Source organism: Sphaerodactylus townsendi, linkage group LG01, assembly GCF_021028975.2.
Source record: "Sphaerodactylus townsendi isolate TG3544 linkage group LG01, MPM_Stown_v2.3, whole genome shotgun sequence".
Lineage (NCBI taxonomy): Eukaryota > Metazoa > Chordata > Lepidosauria > Squamata > Sphaerodactylidae > Sphaerodactylus > Sphaerodactylus townsendi.
The window spans coordinates 16,110,795-16,135,702 of NC_059425.1; the positions used below are offsets into that span (position 1 = coordinate 16,110,795).

The 24,908-nt window shown below is 44.4% G+C and overlaps 2 protein-coding genes across 2 annotated transcripts; both read left to right on the forward strand.

Annotated features, from left to right (window-relative positions):
- Window positions 1-14,722: 14,722 nt before the first annotated feature.
- On the forward strand, window positions 14,723-17,856 carry LOC125436782 (serum amyloid P-component-like). Its single transcript, XM_048504074.1, is given in 2 exon segments — window positions 14,723-14,786; window positions 17,246-17,856. Coding segments are annotated over 2 exon segments (675 nt in total).
- A 456-nt stretch (window positions 17,857-18,312) lies between these two features.
- LOC125436785 (serum amyloid P-component-like) lies at window positions 18,313-21,498 on the forward strand. The gene is given in 3 exon segments (XM_048504088.1): window positions 18,313-18,316; window positions 20,887-21,227; window positions 21,229-21,498. Coding segments are annotated over 3 exon segments (615 nt in total).
- Window positions 21,499-24,908: the final 3,410 nt, after the last annotated feature.

Genomic DNA, 24,908 nt, shown 5'->3' on the forward strand with positions numbered 1-24,908 from the left:
GAGCATCCTAGAACAGAGATGGTCCAGAAAATGGCAGATAAATTCTCAAATCGGGTGTGCTATCCTGAAAAAAAATACATAAACTCTGGACCTATAAAGTCTCACTTGATGTATGTGTCTGGGGATACAAACACTACATGCCTCTAAAATGATAGTTTAATGCACAGGTGTCAAACTCGCGGCCCTCCAGATGTTGTGGACTACAGTTCCCATCATCACCTGCCAGCATGGCACTGGCAGGGGATGATGGGAACTGTAGTCCATAACATCTGGAGGGCCGCGAGTTTGACACCTATGGATGGATTTCTTCCTCATCCCCTCTCCCATCTTGTCTCTCTAGCATTCCATGGGCCCTGATTGGTTACATGCACTGTCCCTTCAAACTAGCACACAGGGGGACTGATGGCAAACAGAAAGGGGCAAGACATTTCCTATCCATCATAGGCACACAGTCCATTTCTCTGTTCAGAAACAACACGACATCCTACAATCAGATGACAAAACAGGGATTCAGCTTGCAGATCATTCAAACCCTGGTTTGCTTAGACAAATGCCAGTTTCATCTCCTTTGCTTTATAGCCGGCAAGGCTGATGTTAAGGAACAAGCCACAATTAACCCTTCTGTCTGCGCTGACATGTCACACAAATGATACTAACATATCCTGGTTTGAAGGACCCAACATGAGATTGACGGACTCCGTAAAAGAAACCACGGCCCTCAGTTTGTAAGACCTGAGCAAACCTGTTAACAACAGGACCTTTGGGAGGACACTGATTCATAGGGTTGACATAAGTCAGAAGCAACTTGATGGAATTTAACACACACATGCACAGCTAACCTTTTTAGAGCCGTGGTCCATGTTCAGACAATCATATTACCCATATGTATTGTCACGGCCAGAATCAACTGGGAATTGTGGAGTTTCTGGGCCGTGTGGCCACAATGTGGCAGTTTTTGCTCCGTGGCACAGTGTGGAGGATTATCTGCACGGAGTCCAAAGAGTCAGTAACAAAACCCACTCCACACCGTGCCACGGAGAGAAACACATCTCACTGTGACATGCCTCTGAAGGTGCCAGCCACCAATGCGGGTGAGACTTTAGAAGCAAAACCTACCAGACCATGACCACGCAGCCCAGAAAACCCACATACTACCCATACTTTGTTTAATTAAACCTGTGTTTTGTGAGGTGTCTGAACTAAGCCTCTGAGATCTATGATCATTAGATTTGAGTCCAGTAGCATCTCAGAAACACAATTTCAAAGCTCCTTTCATCAGATATGAGTAGGAATGGAGACCCCCGGGTCCTGATATCCCAGTCAGGATTCGGAAGGGGCGGCAAAGGAAGAACTCAGCATGTGGAGCATAGGTGTCAAACTCGCGGCCCTCCAGATGTTGTGGACTACAGTTCCCATCATCCCCTGCCAGCATCATGGAGGGCTGCAAGTTTGACACCTGTGATGTGGAGGTACAATGTGGTGTGATGATGAAGCGACTAGAGAACAGAAGCTGGGAAAATTATCTGAGCTGGCATAAGAAGTCTCGATAGTTCCCTCAACCCTCTTGAGAATCCATTGTTCTGAACTTGTGAATGAACTCAAGGTCACCAGTCGCAAGATGAACAGCGTATTCGAATCCTGCTGCTACAAGTTACATGGGAACATCTGAATGGGTACACAAGGCAGCTTTAGGGCACTGTGATGACCACTGCCAATCCCCTGAGGTACCCCAGAAATTCCAAACTACCGGTGGGCAGTCATAAAGCACCGAGATAGGATGAGGCCGCCGGCGACCACCAACGGAGCGTCTGGCTCTCCAAAGCTTGAGTCAGCGCCTCGTCCCACAGAGAACAAAAAACAGGAGGATTATCTGCTCTGAGTTCGAAGAATCAGTAACAAAAACCCACTGCAAGCTCCCAGGGCGAGGCCTAATTCCTCAGAAGATCCAGGTAAACCCTGGGCTTTGTCAAGGGGCACCAATATTCTAAAGAGCCGCCATCTTGTTTGGCCGTCAGCCCAGGAAGTTCTTCAGCCTGTCTGTGTTCCCAGAGCACTTCCTCAACTGCTTTTCTGACCCTTATTTATTTACACATTTTAATCCTGTTTTTCTGCCCTGATGTGACATCAGTCCATGAGTCCGTCATGACCTGGTGCTTGCGGAAGGGACTACCTTTACTTTTCCCCATTCAACTGGGGCCACCAAGGTGGCTAACAGTTAAAAGAACACCATTACAAGACCCCTCATAAAACCAATTAAAACCAAAAAGTATTTAAAAACCCAGACGCGAGCAATTAAAACAAAGGGCACCAAGGAAAGATCAACAGGTGAAACAAAGAAGCAAAATCTTCCTCCCATGAAAGACAGGGATTGATGGGGACAGATGAGTGTAACTTGGAGTACTGTGTCCAGTTCTGGTCGCCACATCTCAAAAAGGATATTGAGGAGATAGAAAAAGTGCAGAGAAGGGCAACAAGGATGATTGAGGGACTGGAGCACCTTCCTTATGAGGAGAGGCTGCAGCGTTTGGGACTCTTTAGCTTGGAGAGGAGATGTCTGAGGGGAGATATGATTGAAGTCTATAAAATTATGCATGGGGTAGAAAATGTTGACAGAGAGAAATTTTTCTCTCTTTCTCACAATACTAGACAGGGTGCATTCATTTAGCAAAGAAAATGCTAGAAGGGGAGGTGGGACTAATAAAAGGAAACACTTCTTCCATAGCGTGTGATTGAGGTGTTTGGAATATGCTGCCACAGGAGGTGTGTACTAACCTGGATAGCTTTAAAAAGGGGCTTGAACCAGATTTATGGAGGAGAATTGATCTATGGCCACCAATCTTGATCCTCCCCTTGAGCTGAGATTGCAAATGCCTTAGCAGACCAGGTGCTCAGGAGCAGCAGCAGCAGCAGAAGGCCATTGCTTTCACCTCCCTGCATGTGAGGCTCCCAAAAGTATGCCATTGGAGCCAATGGTGCCTCAGTGTGAAATTAGACAGTCAGTGTGAGACAGTTCCAGTGCTTGAAACCTGCCTTAATACCGATTGCTGGAGGCAAACATACTATCGAGTTCATTTTCATCTTGCTGTTCCTGTCACAACACCCTTGTGAGTTTCATAACATTGGAGGCTTGAACTCAGTTCTCCTGGATCTCACCTGGCACACTATTCAGTATATCACACAAGTGGTTTTCTGTTTTCTTGTGAGCTTTCTAATGATGGCAATTGTAGAAAATAGGATGCTGGATAAGATGATATGAAGGACAGACCAATTTCTTTTCCTGCACCTTTAGATGGAATCTCTTTTCCTGCACCTTTTGGTGGAATCTCTTTTCCTGCACCAAAGGCACAGGAGCAGGGTGGGTAAAGTCAAGTGGCAATCCAACCCAATTTACCTAAGCACTTTGGAGGTATTCACTATGACCTGACTCTGCTGTCTTTAGCCAAAGAGGTCTGAAAAAGGACATCTGAAGGGGCACCGCAAAGGCTGAATAATCCTATTATTGGAATAAATTATTTAAACAAAACAATGTATTGTCGAAGGCTTTCACGGCCGGATTCAACTGGTTCTGGTGGATTTTCCGGGCTGCGTGGCCGTGGTGTGGTGGATCTTGTTCCGAACGTTTCGCCTGCATCTGTGGCTGGCATCTTCAGAGGTGTATCACAGAGAGAGTCTGTTACATGTTGAGCTTTAATTACCTGCTAGCGTCAGCCAGATGTATCGATAGGAACAAGATCCATAATTACAACCACCTGAAAAAACCCTGAAACAAAAATAAAACTCAATGTTTAGCCTACACAGATTATTTTCCGGTAATCCAGGAAGAGAGAGCCAGCGTGGTGTGGTGCAGGAGGTGGGATCCAGCAGGTTCTCACGGGTTCAGTAGGTTACTAATTATTTATTATTGTGCGGGGGGTTACTAATTGGTGAGATTTTTGCCACATGATTTTTGCCTTTGTGCAGCCCTCACTCCTCAGCAGTAGTGCACAGAACTTGAAGCAGTCCTAGCAGGAGGTGCACCCGGTGCGTGGCAGCCCTAAGCCCTCGTGCATTAGTTCCCTTGGGACTGGCCTTGGCTGTGTCCTGCAGCCTGGCCAGAATGCCCACGCCCGGAATGTCTGTACCTTGCTGCCGCCCAGCCCATTGGTGCTACGCATACGAGTTTGAATCCCACCACCATGGGAACCTGTTACTAAAATTTTTGGATCCCACCACTGGTGTAGTGGTTAAAATGTCAAAAGAGAAACTGAGAAACTTAGGTTCCAATCCCCCACTCTGTCATGGAAACTTGCTGGATGAGTGCCCTGGGAAGTATTTGGATGGGAGACCTTCTAGAAAAACCAGGGGGCATGACACAGAGGCAGGCAATGGCAAAAACCCCTCTAAACATCTCTTGCCTTGAAAACACAGCAGCATCGCTATAAGTGGACTATGACTTGACAGCCATAAGTAAATAAACCAGGACAGAAGTTCTCTAATTGTAAACTTTGCATTAATTTGCCCCCTAGTGGCTACATGCAAAGACTGGTCAACACCAGAGAAGCCTGAAAAAGAGTCCAGAGAGTCCTTCCAGGCCAACAAGCAGAAGTCTGACACCCGGAAACTTTGTCACGTCAGCTTGAAGGCAGAAAAGCAGGCCCTGAGGGAAAAAGCTGGCAACCCAAGTTGTTTATGGATGAACAGAGCTTGCAAGCGGGCACTGTAAACAGCGGTTTGAACAGCCAGTTAAGCAGAGAGACATGATGTGGACCAATGTTGACGTTGCAAAAGATTATGAAGGGGAAATTTAGACAAGAGCAGAAAAAGGTCAGCGGCGAAATGGCAATCACTGTTGGCTGTATGAAACTCTGGGGGTATGCCCAAGATAAACATTATTTAATGTTATTAGTTACTGCAATTTTATTCTGCTTTCCTCCAAAGAGCTCAGGGTGACATATGCAGAGTTCTCTCCACTTTGCCTGCACAATGACCCTGAAAGGTAGGCTGGGACAGGACTGGCCCTAGGTCGCCCACTGAGTTTTGCAGCTGAGTAGGGACTTGGCCCCACATTCCCCTACTTCAAGATCAGTGTTTGCGTCTACATGGCTTCCACCATCTCTCAGTGCATTATTTAATGGATAATATTATATTGTGATTTTTTCCCCAAACAGCACTATGTTCAAACTAGCACACGCAATTAGAAAGCAACAATTGTGTAAGCCGTGAGAAATTGTAAGAATAAAAAATTCACTGGAAATTCCCCCTTGACCCAAATCTTCTTCTCCAAGGTACTGTTCTCAGAGGATAGTTGGGTTTATCTGCAGTGGAACAATTAAACTTGAACAATTGGTACCGTAGTACCTTAGAGACCGTCAAGATTTTGGGGGTTTAAGCTTTTGAGGTCAAAGCCAGGAATGGAGATAGGGATCAGGTCTTGCATTTCTTTGTTGAAGTCATAGAATCATAGAGTTGGAAGAGACCCCAAGGGCCATCAAGTCCAACCCCCTACAATGCAGGAACATACAATCAAAGCACTCCTGACAGATGGCCATCCAGCCTCTCTTTAAAAACCTCCAAAGAAGGAGACTCCACCACACTCCAAGGTGGTGTATTCCAATGCTGAGCAGCCCTTACTGTCAGGAAGTTTTTCCTGATGTTTAGGTAGAACCTCTTTTCATTCACCTTGAACCCATTACTCCTGGTCCTAGTCTCTGGAGCAGCAGAAAACAAGCTTGCTCCCTCACCAGCATGACATCCCTTCAAATATCTAAACATGACTATCATGCCACCTCTTAACCTTCTCTTCACCAGCTCCCTAAGTCTCTCTTCATAGGGCAGTGGTGGCGAACCTATGTGCGATATTGCCAGAATTGCCCTCAGGCCCTCTCTGTGGGCCATGGGCACAGATTGATCATGTAGGGGTGGGCATCGCCCCACACCTCTAGGCTGGCCCTGCTTCTGAGTAAACCCTCCTAGGGTCATGATTCACCCATTCAAAGCATTGCAGGGTTGCTTCACCAAGCTTGCTCCCGAGTAACGCATGCTGTGACGAATGCACTTATCCTGCATTCAGTTTACAGGGTGGAGTCTGCCCTGAAAGAGTTAAGCCCTGGCCAGCCCTGATTGGCCAGAGAAAAAAATGCAGGTACTATAAATAGAGTCGAGTGCTGAGGGGTTCTTTTGGTCTTTTGGCTCATGAGCTTTGTGCCTTCCGGGTACGTTTTGTGGCAGAGTGAGGAGATTCCATGAATCTCCCTGCTGTTGTTGTTTGTTATGGCAGGAAGCTATTGGGCATCTGAAACCCTGAGTCTGGAGGAGAGTGAGCGCCCTCCTGGGTGTTTGAGGAAAACCTCTGACAGTCTAAAAGTGTAATTTCTCCACAGTTAACACCAGTCTTAGGAGGTCCAGTCCTGTGGCAGAGAGGCCAAATTTGGGATTGTGGGAGAGAGGCTGTTATGCAAGGAATCCCACCAGGCGTAGACTGGGTGTTTTGTTAGTGGTTAGGTACAGTGGACTAGAGTCTGTCAACAGAGAGTGTAAAACCTCTAAAGAAACATCTTTTCTGAAACATCTTTTTCTGAGGAAAAATCTTACTAAAAGTGTCTGAGAGTGTCTAGTAATGTTTTAAAACTTAGAGTGAAGTCGCCATTAACATCTCTGCAAACTGCTAAGCTCTGATGTCATTAAATTCTAAGAACCAACAGGCCGTCATAAATCACCAGGATTGCAGAGAATGGCCTAGGTCTGTCCTAATAGCCAGTGGTGGCGAAATTAAGGCACGTTTTAAGTTTTTTGTTCAGTCAGATCCGTTCCAGTCTCTTTTTTTTTGTCTGTGTCTGTGTCCCCAAAAAGGGAGGTGGTGTCCATTAAAAAATCACCCCCCCACACACACAGTTGAGGGCTGTGAGTAATATATATTGGTGGTGAGAAAAGAAATCCTAAGCTAATTATTAGGAAGGTTCTAAAACACCTGGCAGGAATCCTTCCTATAGAGCAGAATATAACGGCCCTTACGTTACACATGCCTTGGAGCCAACCTTTTTTCTAAACTAAAACCTCAGTGTTCAGGTTGAATTGCTATGTTGGCACTTTGCGATAAATAAGTGGGTTTTGGGTTGCGATTTGGGCATTCGGTCTTGAAAAGGTTCGCCATCACTGTCATAGGGCATGGATTCCAGACCTTTTACCATTTTGCCTGCCCGCCTCTGGGCATTTGCTTGCATACCTGCCAGACCCACAGCTAGAGGAACTTCATCAAAATATTCCAACACTGGGTCTCTTTTATGGCCTGCCATCATTATAGGTTTTCTCCTCCAAGGAGAGAATGATACAATATACCTCAGGCTATACACACAAAGATCACAGACTTGTGGAGTACGCTATTCTGCTCAAAAGATTTCACTTTAATTTTTCCTAATTGTCCCTCCCTCCACACCCTGAGCTCCTTCTGCAGATCTATAAACTTCACCCTTACGAGGTAAGAGGTTGATTCTATGTACACAGATTTGCAAAGGAACAATATAACTAAGTTGGGTGCTGTGTGGTTTCCGGCTGTATGGCCGTGTTCTAGCAACATCTGAGAATGCTGCTAGAACACGGCCATACAGCCCAGAAACCACACAGCACCCAAGTGATTCCGGCCGTGAAAGCCTTCGACAATACAATATAACTAAGGTCTTTTTTCTTAGTTCTGTTTATAACATTTTTGCTGTGAAGCTGGAGCAATGTTATCTCTGCAGTCACAAATTCAGTTTTGAGAAATGCAAAACCAAACATCTGTGATAATATCGCCCAGCTAGCAGAACTGCCCAAAACAACCTTACAGAAAACTTTGGAAAAACATGACATTGTGAATGAATTAATGGAATTTGTTACCAAAACAAAATTAAACATTGCATGAATATATAGCCTCATGATCCATAATTAAAAACTAATTCTTATTTCATGATGAATAACTTTTGGACTACAATGTACCTTAAATAGAAAACTATCTTTAGATAGATCTTTCCTCAAAAAAGCATTTAATTAAACATCTGGTTTTAATTCTAAAAATCTGATTTTTAATTATTTTTTAAAAATCATTGACTTTGATTTATTTCGCTCTGTGCTAATAAGATCTTGACTTCCAGTTTGCTATTAGGAGGAAGACATTAAAAACAGTCTTATGTAAATGAAAACCAGACAACCTATTTCTAAAGCAGATAAACAAAACTCACTGTAAAAATATTGAGAAAACAACCCTACTCAGAATCCAAGGGAGGTCTAGTCAGTGAGGCTTATTTCCAGAAGTATTCAAAGGATCCCAAAATCTCAAAGCAAAGGCCACCTTTTCTCCACCCTCTTGTCATTTCCAACAACAGGCCAAGTATGAAAGCAAAACTTTCCCCATTTCTTCTCCTGGCTCATGAAACTTTCTGCTCTCCCAACAGACTTTTCCATCCAGCACCCTACGAGTGCCACTTGATCAAAGCAAAAAAAGTCTGGCCTGCTTCTTTGGACTTCAACAGTACCTTAACGTGCAAAAACATAGCTGATAAACAAACCATAGTTAGCACAATAGCAGCCAGTGATGTTTTTCACGGCGCGGGGGTGAACATTTATCACTACCAGCAAGATTCCTGTAGATCAAGCTGCAGTTAGATGCAGAGGAGCAGGGGCCAGGGGAAAAGCTGGCAACCCAATTGTCAAGGAAGACTCCACAGTCCCCTTCTACTTGAATTGCTTATTGATTCAATACACTGACACTTTCAGAATGTTCCTGAACTCTTCACACCAATTCCTTGTGCAACTCAGAAAAGAACGCAGGAGCATTGGCTAGATTAAGCATCTAGCTGGAAAGAAATGCTCACAGTGGGCTTAAAGAATAAATTCTGCTTGCCAGTCCTTCCCCTGGCAAGATCACTATCTTTATTTTTGCATGCCGCTAAGATGTGTGGCAGACAGAAATCCAACAGGTGCCGCTTTCTGCAGTGTTTGGGTTTCCATGCTGAGGAATAAGAACAGATGTTGAATCTCTGCCTGTCATGCAGTTATGAAAGTGTGGTTGGTTTGGAATAAACGATTGCAATCTTACTTTGAGAGATTTACCTCATGTCTTCTATTCCAAATCTAAGGGAAAAGAGCTGCTTCTACTCTAAGACTCTCTCTAAGTTTGATTCTAAAGAAAGGTTAGGGGCTATACGTGACTCCAGTTCCTACAGTGCAATTCATTAACTCTGAGCGAAAGGAAAACTCTCTGCCCCTGCTCAGACGCACCGTAACCCATTCAATAATGTAAAAGAAGGCTTGCTGGACCTCAGCCAAACTCCACCTACACCTATTCCAATAGGGGCCAGTCAAATCCCTTTAGGAAGTCCACCAATAAATTAAAAACAACACTCTCCCATTTGCTTCCAGAATTCACAGGTATACTGTCTCTGGACACGGAGGTTCCAATTAGGTATGTAATTGTAGTAGTTGTGGTTGGGAGGGAAAGCAGAATGTTATAACCCGATCTTGAAAGCTATGCCAAGTCAGTAAGAAAGGACATAAGAAGTGGGATAGGTGACTACCAAAGAAGACTCTGAGGAAGGTCACGGCAAACCACCTCTGCTTCTCACTTGCCTTGAAGGCCCCTTGGTGGAGTTGAAGAAAAAGTAAGAAACAATGGTGGAATCCGCACGGTAGAATTATAACGGGCTGAGGAGGAGAAATATTCTGTTTTGGGGATATTTGATGTTTGAGGGAAGATATTTATTGTCTATATTATTTCACAAATTTTACTTTGTGCGTGCACTATGTAACTACGCTCTGTGCAGCTGGACTCTATGTGATTATATAGTTCATAGTCTAATTATATTTTGTATATGCTCCGTAGATAATGCTCTATATTTAATGTATTTTAAATCCCCGGGATGATGCTTACGTGAAGGGTACGCAGATAATAAATATTTTCCCTAAAGCACCTTCCTCCTCCTTTTCCTTCATTCTTCTTGGTGCGACCCTTATCTCCCCGCCCTTGGTGAAATTGTTGTAAGTTTACACACACTTTTTGGGGAGGGTGGGGGTGGCTGTCAAGTCTCATCTGACTTATGACTCATCTGACTTATGGCAACCCATAGGTTGAGGTTTTCAAGAGAAAAGATGTTCAGAGGTGGTTTTGCATTCTCTGCCTGGGTTTTCCAGGCTGCGTGGGCGTGGTCTGGCGGTTTTTGTTCCTAGAAGAAGAGAAGAAGAGTTTGGATTTATATCCCCCCTTTCTCTCCTGCAGGAGACTCAAAGGGGCTTACAATCTCTTTGCCCTTCCCCCCTCACAACACACACCCTGTGAGGTAGGTGGGGCTGAGAGAGCTCCGAGAAGCTGTGACTAGCCCAAGGTCACCCAGCTGGCGTGTGTGGGAGTGCACAGGCTAATCTGAATTCCCCAGATAAGCCTCCACAGCTCAGGCGGCAGAGCTGGGAATCAAACCCGGTTCCTCCAGATTAGAATGCACTTGCTCTTAACCTCCTATGCCACTGCTGCTCCTAACATTTCGCCTGCATTTAGGGCTGGCACCTTGAGAGGCATGTCATGGTGAGATGTATTTCTCTCTGTTTTAACATGCCTTTGAATACGCCAGCCCTAGAGGCGGGCAAAAAATTGGGAGCAACAACTACCAAACCACAGTCACACAGCTGGGAAAACCCACAACAACCAGTTGATTCCGGCCACGAAAGCCTCTGATAATACATTGATTCCTTGTTGGTTTCCCATCCAAATTGTAGCTGGGGCCAACCCTGCTTACCTTCTGAAATCTGATAAGTTCAGGCTAACCAGGGGCTATCAATGGTGGATTCTGCCCAGAGCAAATATAACGGGTGTAGGTAAAAGGTAAAGTTTCCCCTTCAGTATTACCGACCAAGGAATGGATGGATGGCTGAGTTGACCATGAGCCAGCTGCCAGGATATCTGACCCACAGGGGGCTCGAACTCCTGACCGTGTGAGTGGCAGTGCAAGCACTTAACCACTACGCCACGTGGCTCCTGTCAGCAAGAGTAGAGTGCAATACAAACCGTTGGGAGGGACTTTGCATAGGTCCCGTCTGCAAATCTAGTTCACCCTCGACCTTGGATTTCTGAAAATCACTAAACCAGCAATTCTTTTGAAAAAACCCTGGGTTCCTTTATGACGACCGCAACCCGTTATACATTTGCTGTGCGGAATCCAGCCAAGTAACGCAAGAGCAGCTGCTAAATTCTGCTTCCATAGAAACTGGAGGTCTGGATAGGACCCAAGAGCATCCTCTTTCCCACAGACAGCCGAATCCTGACAGCAAGCTCAGTGCAGGGCAAGAAGTCAACAGTTCCACTCAGGCCCCTTCCGCACATGCAGAATAATGCACTTTGAAGCTAGATTTTACTCTGCAGAATAGCAAAATCCACTTTCAAACTACTGTAAAAGTGGATTGAATGTGCATTATTTTGCATGTGCGGAAGGCGCCTCAGAGATACATTGCTTCTGCCCATGGAGGTTCCATCTCGCTACCAAGGCTGGCATCCGTGGATCAAATGTCTTTCTTCCTCCACCAACTTTCCCAATCCCTTTTTAAACCAATCCAGACGGCCACTAACACCTCCCTGCCTTTTTATATAACCTTTTCAGGAACACGAACAAAACGGTCCCACCTCTCCGTTCTACGTTGCCCAAAAGCAGACATTTTTCAAATCACCTTTTGCAAGAGGATCGCCCAGGCTGATCTTGAAACTGCGGAGGGATCCCTTTGCAACTCCCCCACCCAAAATCCTGCCCAGGGTGCCCAGATTGGCATGAAATGGCTACCCTCCGTCCCTCCCCTGCGGGAATTTATGCAACGGCGACCAAAGGGCCGCCCAATTCATGCCCAGTACCTGCAATGGGAACAGGGGTGCGGGCCAGTGGGGGGAAGCGATGGGAAAACCTTCTCGCAACTCTCAGTCCCCCCTTTGCCTTTCAAAACAGCCCCTTCGAGCCGACATCTTTCCTGGCGCCCGCCCGGAGTGTTTTTAGAAAATGGGCGGAGACAGGCGGGGCTTTTGCCCGGCAAGCCTTCTGATTGGCCGCTGGAGATTTGATAGACTGCGCAGATTTTTAAAAACAGGATTTTGGCCACAGCTGCCACCACAGTTTAATGGTCCTCGCTGTGTGGCTGAGGGGGAAATAGTGGCAGCCGTTTTGTGGCAGGGGTCATTTTGTGGCTGCACGTGTGTCAAAGCTGTGAAGGCAGCCCCAGGCGTGGAAAGCTTAGTGACCCCTATGTCACAGTTTGCCAAGTGGGTGTGGCAAACATAGGGGCAGGGGTCACCCCTCTCACTAGGGTGTCCAGGTTGCCCACTTTGGCTTGACTCTATGGCATCACCACCTTCAGAGCTCTCCACCCTCCCTAATCCCACTGCCCCCTGGCTCTGCTCCCAGATCTCCAGGAATTTCCTACCCTGGAGTTGGCAATCCTACATTTCTAATGTTATGGATCAACATTTTTCAGTTTTTTTAATGAGTTGGCTTTGGGTTCCATGATGTGGTTTGCTTTCCCGGAAAACTGCAGTTGTGGGAAACATTTTTTTTTAACAAATCTGGGACATAGTCTGTGTAGGACATGACTTTATCTTCCTTCCCACACCGATACCTTTATCTGAAAAAGTCTTGAGCTAATTTGCCGTATTTTGGATCCGCTCATGTACAGAAGTGGGAAACCTTTTCCCCATGCTGCAGTCTTGATCCAAGTGGGACCCTGTGGATAACTGGTTGGGTTCCCTATGGGTGTGGTCTGCCTGCAGGGAGGACAAATTGGGTCAGGGAACCCAAACCCAACACATTATTTAACAAAAATGTAAAATCTAATTTGAGCCCGTCACTACAACTGTAAACACGAATCAGATTTTAATATTGGAGTTTAACATTTGGAGTAAATGTACATTTTTGAGAGGGAATTTAAGTGCGGGGGGGTGGGGTGGGGAGATGCATTTCACTTTTGGATGGGGCTAAACACGCATACCGGAGATTCGGATGCCTTCTGCCCTAGTACCTTATTTGAACCTGAACTTTTTCTAATTCTGACAAATTCCACGTTCCTGTATAGAATGTTTGAGACCACCATCCTTGATATTAGGGTTGCCAACTCTGGGTTGATAAATTTCTGCAGAATTTGGGGGTGGAGTCTGGTGAAGGTGGAGTGTAACGCCATCCACAGTCCACACCAGCCATTTTCTCCAGGCGAACTGACACTTGGCATCCAATTGCAACCCGTGAAGGTCTCCAATCATCACCTGGATGCTGTGGCAACCCTACTTGATGTATTTTTCTACTCTCAGCTATTTCCAGAGTTTCTTGAATCAATCTGTGTGTATGTGGTGGGGGACTCTCAGAGGATGACATTTCACACATAATTGAAGCGAGTGGTAAGAGAGTCATAACAGAGTCAGTCCTTGAAAAACCAAGCACTCGTCTCAGCAGCATCATACTTAAAATAAAAACACATTTATTTGAGGAAAGGAAACAAAAGGAATCAGGCATCCCTGAGATCTTCTGTTTCCTGGAAGACAAGTTTTGATGAGAAAGTATTTGTGTTCCCAAATGCCTGTTTCCAGTTGAAGCCTCATTTGCTGGAGCCACGGACAGCAATTCCCGTGCCTCAGTTTCTACACAGATGTGGCCCATGTGTTCTTAAAAACATAAGAACATAAGAACAAGCCAGCTGGATCAGACCATCTAGTCCAGCTCTCTGCTACTCACAGTGGCCCACCAGGTGCCTTTGGGAGCTCACATGCAGGAGGTGAAAGCAATGGCCTGCTGCTGCTGCTGCTCCCGAGCACCTGGTCTGATAAGGCATTTGCAATCTGAGATCAAGGAGGATAAAGATTGGTAGCCATAGATCGACTTCTCCTCCAGAAATCTGTCCAAGCCCTTTTTAAAGTTATCCAGGTTAGTGGCCATCACCACCTCCTGTGGCAGCATATTCCAAACACCAATCACATGTTGCATGAAGAAGTGTTTCCTTTTATTAGTCCTAATTCTTCCCCCCAGCATTCTTGCTCTTATCCTGTCCTTCTAACAACCACAATAACGAAATCCTCCTCTTCCAGACCAGCTTTGCAGAGGATATCACATTTAAGTAGGTGGGATTTATTCCCTGTCTGTTGAATGTATGCTTTTACTGGACCTGACTCCACTGCATTTAAGAACAGCTTGACCAACAGTTGACATTGTCTGTCCATCCCTTCCGAGGCGCTCAGGATGACTTTTGCAGTTTTCGCTTCCTCCATTTTGTCCTTGATTCCCCTGCAAGGTAGGTTAGGTTGAGAGAAAGTGACTGGCCCTAGCTGACTTTCTTGGCTGAGGGGGGATTCGCACCCAAATCTCTCAGATCCTTGTCCATTACACCATGGGTACAATCAAGCAGGCCAAGACGGGTTCTTTTCTGAACAGGTGGCACCAACCTTTGGTCCGATGACTTTGCCCATGTGGCGATTGGAGCCAAATCCACACTACTGGGTTGTACTTCCTGCCACGTATTTCCTTGTTTAGTTTGGAGCTGGTGGTGACCTGTCTGGACAAGCTTTGATCTCTGGACTTTGAAAGTCTTCTGATGACTCCACAGAGGGACAGTCCTCTCTCCTGCCAACTTGGAAAACTAATTAATTGCAGGATGAATTCCGGAGCCTGGGTTGGGCTTTCGAGCAGACATTTTAGCAGGAGGAGAGCATTGTGGCGTCTACGATCTACTCCGTGGCTCTCTGCTCACCAGTGACAACATGGAGCTGCCAGTTCTTTGGCCCGTCCTCTTGCTGGGTCTTTCGGGAGCGCTGGCACAGACAAGTAGGTGTGAGGGGTGATCTGATCTGGGCTGGCGATAGGAGGATCCCAAATCTATTTTAAATCATTGGTCCAGATGTTGTGGTTTCTCTTCCTCATCACCACCTCTTGCTTCTGTTTATTTATTTAATTTCTATCCCACCCTCTCCTCCCCCATCCTGTTTTTCTCTGGACCCAATGCAAACTTCCCCTCCTGAAATGAATAATGTTGGTGTTGAGGAGAAGGAGAAGAAGAAGAAGAAGAAGAAGAAGAAGAAGAAGAAGAAGAAGAAGAAGAAGAAGAAGAAGAAGAAGAAGAAGAAGAAGAAGAAGAAGAAGAAGAAGAAGAAGAAGAAGAAGAAGAAGAGGAGTTTGGATTTATATCCCCTCCTGCAGGAGACTCAAAAGGGCTTACAATCTTCTTGCCCTTCCCCCCTCACAACAAACACCCTGTGAGGTGGGTGGGGCTGAGAGAGCTCAATAAAGCTGTGACTAGCCCAAGGTCACCCAGCTGGCGTGTGTGGGAGTGCACAGGCTAATCTGAATTCCCCAGATAAGCCTCCACAGCTCAGGCGGCAGAGCTGGGAATCAAACTCGGTTCCTCCAGATCAGAGTGCACCTGATCTTAGCCACTGCTCTTAGCCACTATGCCACTGCTGCTCCATGGAGGAAGCTAATTTGGTCCCCCTGGAGAAAGTAGCTTGGAGGAAGAGTTGCTTAAGTTGGTGGGAGTCCTTTTCATTTAGTGGAAGGCTTGGCTGAAGGAGTTGGAAGGATCGAAGTAGGATCCCCCACTCTAAGTAGGGTTGCCAGTTTGTCTGCTGGAGTGAGTGACTTCCCTCTCTCTGCCTTAATCCACCGCTGCTGCTGGCTAGGGCGGCTGGGGAAAAGTGGGGAGACCTCCTTCAGCAATGTCTGACATCACTAACCATGAATTTTGTCAATGGACGATTACCAAAATGCCAGCTGTTTCTGGCCCTCACCCTGTTCTGGCGTGAAAAGTCGCTCCCAAAGTGCTTCCACTTTCTCCACAGAAAGCCAGAAGCACACTCAGGGCAAGAGGAAGCGTGTTGAATCCAAAAATCTTGCCCTGACATGCCTCTTTTCTAGGCGTGGCACAAAGAGGAGGTGTGTCGGGACAAGATTTCTTGCCTCCAAGTGCCAGAGAGCCAGTGGGTAATCGGCCAAGGTGTGACAGGGTGATGTGGGATCTTCTCAAAACTCTATCGTTTTAATGCAGCTGGATGTGGCATGACAGGATGCCATTTCAGTTTATTTCTACATCCCAATCTCTCAGGGGTTATCTGCCGGACACTGACTACCCTAGGGTTTCCAACCTCCAGGCGGGGCTTGGAGATCTCCCAGAGGGACAGCTGGTCTCCAGACAGCAAAGAGGAAATGGTTGCGGAGGGTGGACTGTATGGTATGATACTCTTCTGAGGTCCTTGCCTGGGCTCCACCCCCAAATCTCCAGGAATTTCCCAACCTGGAGTTGGCAACCCTATGATTTTTGTCAGCCTGATGAGGAGCCAAACTAGATGCTACATTTTTTACCAAATCATGTCTGGGTTGTTTTTTTTAATGCAAATCGTTTCCCCCATAGCCAGACAGCAGCTGTGAGGAACTAATTTATCTAAGCACCACAGGGGCCTAGTTTTGATTTGGACTATGGTGTGTGGGGAGGGACTTCAGCTTTTTCCTCATACTTCCTAACGTGAAAAAGTCTAAAGGTGGCCACTATGTGCCCTGTTTTGGAGCCAAAAATGTAGGGGAAGGGGGTGTCTTGCAGGTCCTTCCCCCATGTCACAGTCCTGATCCAAATGGGATACTGGACTGCTTGAAAAATCAGTTCTCTCCTCCCCCTCATTTGCTTTCAGGCCTTGGGAAAGCGAGTCAGGTCTGGAGGAACACATGTTGCCTAGTTTGAACCTATCACTACGATTGTAAAACATCTATCAAATTTTCCTATTGACATTGAAAATTTAAAGGAATTTTTGGGTTTGGGGATACATTTCAGTTTTGGAGATGAGTGTCATTTTTGAATGTGACTAAATGCATTCTCGGACGGCTCAAATTTCTTCTGCCCCTTACTTGAAACTAAAGCATCATTTCCCCTCCCCCCCTCCACACACACCCCTTTTCTTACGAATTAAATATCTCCACATAGGATTTTTGAGACATCCTTTCTGGATACGAGGCACAGAGATACATTTATGCAGACTGAACTGTTTCCAAAGTCAGCTGAATCAAATTGTGTGTATGTGTGTGTATGTTTGCGGGCTTTCAAACACAGTCCACACAGATTTGAACCAACTGATATGAGAATAACAAGACATTAAGACCATATTCCTTGAGCAAACGAACATTCAACTCCATAGTGTAGCATTATATTTAAATAATAAAACATTTATTTTGGGGTGGGGGGTGGGGGGAGAGCAAACAAAACCAAGTGTCTCTGATATCGTGTCTTTCCTCTCTGTCAGACTTGGATGAGAAGGTATTTGTGTTCCCAAAGTCTTCTACCAATTCCTACATCCAGTTGAAGCCTCACCTGTCGGAGCCACTACGGCAATTCACTGTGTGCCTCAGTTTCTACTCCGATTTGTCCCGCGAATTGGCCCTCTTATCCTGCGCTTCCAGAAATACCGCCAATGAAATCCTCCTCTTAAAGTACAGCCCCACAGTGTACCACGTTTATGTGGGTGGAAATTACCACGCTTATACTGTGTCCGGGAGCACAGATAGAGGCAACCACTGGGAGAATGTCTGTGTGGCGTGGAATTCGACTACTGGGATTGTTCAGCTATGGATCGACAGGATGCCGATTCCCAGGAAAGGCCTATCAAAAGACTATGCGATCACAACCGATTTAGTGATGATGTTAGGCCAAGAGCAAGATTCTTACGGAGGTTCACTTGATGAAAAGTAGTCCTTCGTGGGGGAAATAACAGACGTCTATATGTGGGATTCTGTCTTGCCTCCACAACAACTGAGAAGGATCCGGAGGAAGACCGTGCCTGCCCCAGTGCTGAACTGGACAGCTCTGAACTTTGAGATCAAAGGCTATGTGGTCCTGGAGCCCAGCTTGGACTGAGACCTCAATGCTACAGCTAAGGTTGCCAATGCTGTTACTGGTCCTTGCTCCACTGCATTCAATAGCAGTTTGGCAAACAGATGTCATTGCCCGTCTGTTGCATGCATAGCCCACTCTTCCATCAAGGATGAGAAACAGGCACTGTTTGGGGGTTTCTTTTAAAAAAAACTTTCTCGGGCTCATCACAATGTTGTAGGAAGTGACTGATTTTTATTGCTGAAACTATGGCCCCTTCCGCACACGCAAAATAATGCGTTTTCAAATTACTTTCACAACTGTTTGCAAGTGGATTTTGCTATTCTGCACAGCTTCAAAGAGCACTGAAAGCAGTTTGAAAGTGCATTATTCTGCATGTGCGGAATGAGCCTATGCAAGGGGGGATGGGTTATCCCCTCTATCCCCTTTCCCAAAGATCCCAAGCCCCGCCTCACAGAAATTTACCTTTAAACAAATGATATGGGTACATACAATAAATTCCCTGCTTCTTCTCTAGGTAGAAGTAAGATCTATATAACCGAGAGGGCTGGCCAAATTGTGACAGAATTTGAACCCCATACTGATGGATTGCTTTTGATGGGCTGCAGTCTCAAAATATTTCATATTAATCTGTATTAATTTTTAAACTGAATTAATTTTTAAATTGTAATTATAGAGCCTTTCTTTTGAGTTGTTTGTAATTCTGATTTTATTCTTCTAGATTCTTATAGTTATAGATTTGTGCATGCTTTATGGAATGGACTGGGGGGAGTACAGAAGTTAAGCTTCAGAAGTGAAATAAATGTTTAGGTTTAATCTGATCCTAGTGAGATCTGGGAAATTCTACAACAAATTGCTGTCTGGTGAAGTCAGGTTATTGCTTGAGAAGATGCCGTGTTAAAAACTGATTTTTTTTTAAAAAAAGAACATGAGCTAAATGAGATGTTTATTTACAGAAAGGTGGCCACATACTGAATTTGTCAAGAATTGTATTTGAATGACAAACAAATAAATAAAACCTTCAAGATTCAGGATGGATATCTTTCTTCTCAAACCGTATGGAATTCAACGTTTCAGATCCCAACCCTGAAAATTCAGCCCATGTTGAGATTTCCTGACATTTTTCAGTTTGGCAGTTCTTCAAAATGAAAAAACAAACAAAACAAATACAGTCAAAATCCAGTAAACGCCTGAAATTAGTCATGAAGAAGACAAAATACCATATTTGCCTTGTTCCCCCTGCCTGCTTTGGGGTAGCTCAGAGCCCATTACTTATCCTGTGCTTCTAACAATCACAATAGTGAAATCCTCCTCTTCCAGACCAGCTTCGCAGAGTATACCACATATCTGTGGGTGGGAATTACTGTCTGTCAGTTGTATGTATGCTTAATTGGAACCTTTTTGGAGCCAAAAATGTAAGGGGAGATGGTTTCTTGAAGCTCCTTCCCCAATGCCATAGTCCTGATCCAAATGGGACACTGCACTGCTTAAAAAATTGGTCCCCCCCCCCCCCCGCAATTTACTTTCAGGCCATCAGAAAGCGATTTGGGTCTGGGGGAGCCCTGACTCTTCAAAAGACATAATGCCCTGTTTGAGCTTGTCACTACCACTGTAAAACATGTATCAACATTTTATATTGACATTTAAAATTTAATTTTGGGGGGGTTTGGGGACACATTTCAGTTTTGGAGATGAGTGTCATTTTTTAATATGACTAAATGCATTCACAGAAGGCTCAAATTTCTTCTGCCCCTACACCTTACTTGAAACTAAAGCAGCATTCCCTTCCCCCCTTTCTTTCAAATTACCGTATATACTCGTGTATAAGTCGACCTGCATATAAGTCGAGGCACCTAATTTTACCACAAAAAGCTGGGAAAACGTATTGACTCGCGTATAAGTCGAGGGTGGGAAATGCAGCAGCTGCTGGTAAATTTCAAAAATAAAAATAGATACCAATAAAATTACATCAATTGAGGCATCAGTAGGTTAAATGTTTTTGAATATTTATTTCAAAGAAAAACAGTAAACTGGCTCTGTAAGTGGAAAAGGGGGTCAACAAGAACAATATGGTCTCAACAATAACTTTAAAAGTACAAAAACCTTAGCTCAATCAGCAACCAAGCTAAAACACAAGAATTAAAATCCTTCACAACTGGATTCCTCACCATCATCATCTGTATGTCCAAATGTAACCCAACTTAGGTTTTAAGAGGGATATTATCAGAAATGGAAAATCTACTATTAGCTTCCACTGTAAACAATGGGGGATGGGGCACCCCCTTTGGGGATCAATAACTTTGGATTCTCTTGACTCATCTTTAGCTCAAACCTGGCTGCATCGTAAAGAGACTCTCCCTGATGAGACCAGCCAGGTTTAGTGCTTGGTTCAGAGGGTCCAAAGTTATGGACCCTCAAAATAGTAGCCCCATCTACTAATAGCTCCCATTGAAAACAATGGGGAATGGGGGGACCTCCTTTGGGGGTCCATAACTTTGGGCCCCCTGAACCAAACTTTACCAAACTTGGCTGGTATCATCAGAGGTGTCTCTTGAGGGTAATTCTGAAATTTTGGTGCCGCTAGCATAAAAACTGCGCCCCCTGCTGGCCGGCAAAGTAAAAACACACACAAAATTTTAATGACCCGCATATAAGTCGAGGGGAGCTTTTTCAGCATTAAAAATGTGCTGAAAAATTCGACTTATACATGAGTATATATGGTACATATTTCCACATAGGATTTTTGAGACATCCTTTCTGGATATGAGGCACGCAAATACATTTATGTAGACATAACTTTTTCCAAAGTCAGCTGAATCAAATTGTGTGTATGTGTGTGTATGTTTGTGGGCTTTCAAACACTTACTGTCCACACTGATTTGAACCATCTGATATAAGAGTTACGAGACATTCAGACTATATTCCTTGAGCAAATAAACATTCAACTCCGTAGCATTATACTTAAATAATAAAACATTATTTTTGGGGGGTGGGGGTGGGGAGAGAGAAAACAAAAACAAGCGTCTCTGATATGTTGTCTTTCCTGTCTGGCAGACTTGGATGAGAAGGTATTTGTGTTCCCAAAGCCTTCCTCAAATTCGTACGTCCAGTTGAAGCCCCACCTGCCGGAGCCACTACGGCAATTCACCGTGTGCCTCAGTTTCTACACCGATTTGCCCCGTGAATTTGCCCTCTTATCCTGTGCTTCTAGGAATAGAGACAATGAAATCCTCCTCTTAAAGCACAGCCCCACAGTGTACAACATTTATGTGGGTGGGAATAATCACTCTTATATTGTGACCGGGAACACAGATCGAGGCTACCACTGGGAGAATGTCTGTGTGGCGTGGAGTTTGACTACCGGGATTGTTCAGCTTTTCCTCGACGGGATGGCGACTCCCAAGAAAAGGCCTATCAAAAGACTACGCGATTACAACCGATTTAGTGATGATGTTAGGCCAAGACCAAGATTCGTATGGAGGTTCACTTGCCAAACCGCAGTCCTTCGTGGGGGAAATAACAGACGTCTACATGTGGGATTCTGTCTTGCCTCCACAAGAACTGAGGAGGATCTGGAGAAAGACCGTGCCTGCCCCAGTGTTGAACTGGACAGCTCTGAACTTTGAGATCAAAGGCTATGTGGTCTTGGAGCCCAGCTTGGACTGAGACCTCAAAGCCTCAACTAAGGTTGCCAATGCTTTTACTGGTCCTTGCTCCACTGCGTTTAACAGCACAGTTGGCTAACAGACAACACTGTCTATCTGTTGCATTCATACCCCACCCTTCTATCAAGGATGAGAAACAGGTACTGTTTTGGGGTTTAAAATAAAAACTTTCCAGGGCTCATCACAGTATTGTAGGATGTGGTTAGTGTTTATTGCTAAAACTATGCAAGGGGGAATGAGTTGTACTATGTCCCTTTCTAATGGTCCCAAGGCCTGTCTCAAAGAAATTTACCTTTAAACAAATGGTGTGGGAACGTCCAATAAATTCTCTAAGTCTTCTCTAGGTAGGCATAAGACCTATAAAACTGAGAAGGCTGGTCAAATTCTGGAAGAATTTGAACCCAGGACCGAAGGGTTGTGGTTGTTTGTCTGAAGTCTCAAAACGTTTCATATTAATCTGTATTATTTTTAAAACTAATTTTTAAATAGTAATGATAGACGCTTTATTTTGAGATGTTGTTTTTAATTCTGATTTTATCCGTATAGATTCTTATTTTTATAGGTTTGTGCATTCTTTATGGAACAGGCTGGGGGAAATACAGAAAATAAGAAGCCGAAGTAAAACAAATGCTTAGGATTAATCTCATTCTAGTGAGATCTGGGAAAACACTACAGCAGATTGCTGTCTGGTGAAATCAGGTTATTATTGCTTGAGAAGATGCCGTGTTAAGAAATTGGATTTTTAAAGAAGAACATGAGCTAAATGAGATGTTTGTTTGAAACTGTATGGAATTCAACCTTTCAAGATCCTAAGCCTGAAAATTCATCCCATGTTGAGATTTCCTGACATTTTTCAGTTTGGCAGTTCTTCAAAATTAAAAAAAAAACTGAGAACTTGGACTAGGGAAATATATTTGGTTAAATTTTATCTGAGACCTGGGCCAGTAAAAAATATCTTGTACACAGCCATATATGTAGAATTTTTACCTAAAACAAGAAGAAATTTGTATTCCAAAATCCACTATTTTTAAGTTAAGAATTTTGCAGGGGGGTAGATGTAAGGCCTATAAAACCAAGAGGGCTGGTCAAATTCTGTTCTTATTGTTATAGATTTGTGCATGCTTTATGGAATGGTCTGGGGGGAATACAGAAGTTAAGCTGTAGAAGTTAAATAAATGTTTGGGTTTAATCTGATTCTTGTGAGATCTGGGAAATTCTACAACAGATTTCTGTCTGGGGAAATCAGGTTATTATTGCTTCAGAAGATGCCGTGTTAGAAACTGATTTTTTTTAAAAAGAACATGAGCTAAATGAGATGTTTGTTTACAAAAAAGTGGTCATATACTGAATTTGTCAAGGATCGTATTTGAATGACAAACAAATAAAAAGAAGATGCCAGCCACAGATGCAGGCAAAATGTTAGGAACAAGATCCACCACGGCCACACAGCCTGGAAAACCCACCAGAACCAGTTGAATCCGGCCGTGAAAGCCTTCGACAATACAAATAAATAAAACCTTCAAGATTCAGAATGTATACCTTTCTCCTCAAACCGTATGGAATTCCATGTTTCAGATCCCAATCCCTTAAAATTCAGCCCATGTTGAGATTTCCTGACGTTTTTCAGTGTGGCAGTTCTTCAAAATTAAAAAAAAATAATAATCTGAGAGTTTAAACTGGGTGAATATATTTGGTTAAATTTGTGTGAGACTGGAGCCAGTGAAAAGTGTCTTGTACACAGCCACATATGTAAAATTTTTTACGTAAAACAAGTAGAAATTTGTATTCCCAAATTAATGCCCATTGTCATTTTCTCTCAAAACTTGAAATCCCTTGAAGTACATTAAAATAATATATTTTGGTCTAATGTCCACGAAGGGAAGGGAAAGCCCACTGGAATATGATGTGTGTTTGTCAGATGCTCTTCTTTTGGACTTTCTGGCAATCCCCCCAACAACATGTTGTGCCCCTTCCTCTGAGATTTGAAGGTGTTCCGCTGAATTCAACAAAAGACATCTTTCCCCCACTCTGAAAATTGCTCTCTTATTGGCCCAGCAATGCAAAGCTGATATGAGGGTTATCAGACCAGCCTGTACACTGTTGTGCTGAGTTCCATGGTTTACAGAAAGTGACCGGATCTGGTAACCTTTGCCCTCTTTCACAGCTTGGTCCCTTGAGAGGTTTCCCAGAACCGCTATTTTTAAGAATTTTGCCAGGGTTAGGGTGGGGTTTTTCAAAGGACACACATCTTAAAATGAAATCGTATGCAGATTCACACCCTTCTAAATACAGCAATTTCAACAGAAAACCATGAACTCTGCTTAGAATTGCTCTATAGATGTAACTTTTTCCATGAGTATACTAATAGGCACCTAAGTGTCATGCTCACCTGGTTGGGCATGTAGTGATGAAGAGCAGCAGATTCTAGTCTGGAGAACCAAGTTTGATTCCCTGCTCCTCCTCATGAGTGGCAGACTTGAATCTGGTGCATGAATTTATTTCCCCACTCATACACACAAAGTCTGCAGGATGACTTTGGGCCAGTCACAGTTCTCTCCGAACTCTCTCAGCCCCACCTGTCCCACAAGGTGTCTGTTGTGGGGAAAGGAGGGAAAGGACTTTGTAAGATTCTTTGAGACTCCTTGGGAAAAGCAGGGTATAAATCCAAACTCCTCTAATTATTATTATTTATAGTCCATCTTCCTCACAGAGGCTCAAGGCAGATGACCAAGGGTAAGTCAAATACAGTCAACATCCAGTAAAGGTAAACACCTGGATTAAGAAGAAGAAGAAGAAGAAGAAGAAGAAGAAGAAGAAGAAGAAGAAGAAGAAGAAGAAGAAGAAGAAGAAGAAGAAGAAGAAGAAGAAGAAGAAGAAGAAGAAGAAGAAGAAGAAGAAGAAGAAGAAGAAGAAGAATTTATATCCCCCCTTTCTCTCCTGCAGGAGACTCAAGAAGAGGAGAAGTCAATCTATGGCTGAATTTAGTCACCATGACACCTGAATTTAGTCACCATGACAGGCTCTGATAGGATGAGTGAGGAGAGATTTTCATGACTGAGGGGGGATTTGAACCCAAATCTCTCAAGGCTTCATTATACCATGGGTACAATCAAGCTGGCCAAGCTGCTGTTATTTTCTAAACAGCTGACACTCACCTTTTGTCCAACAACTTTGCCCATGTGGTGTTTGGAGCCGAATCCTGTTGGGTTGTACTGCCACATATTTCCTTGTTTAGTTTGAAGCTGCTGGTGACCTCTCAGGCCGAACTTTGATCTCTGGACTTTGAAAATCTTCTGCTGAATCTGCAGAGGGACAGGCGTCCCCCCTGCCAACTCGGAAAACTGATTAATACCGGAGCCTGGGCCGAGCTTTCGAGCAGACATTTCAGCAGGAGAAGAGTGTTGTGGGGTC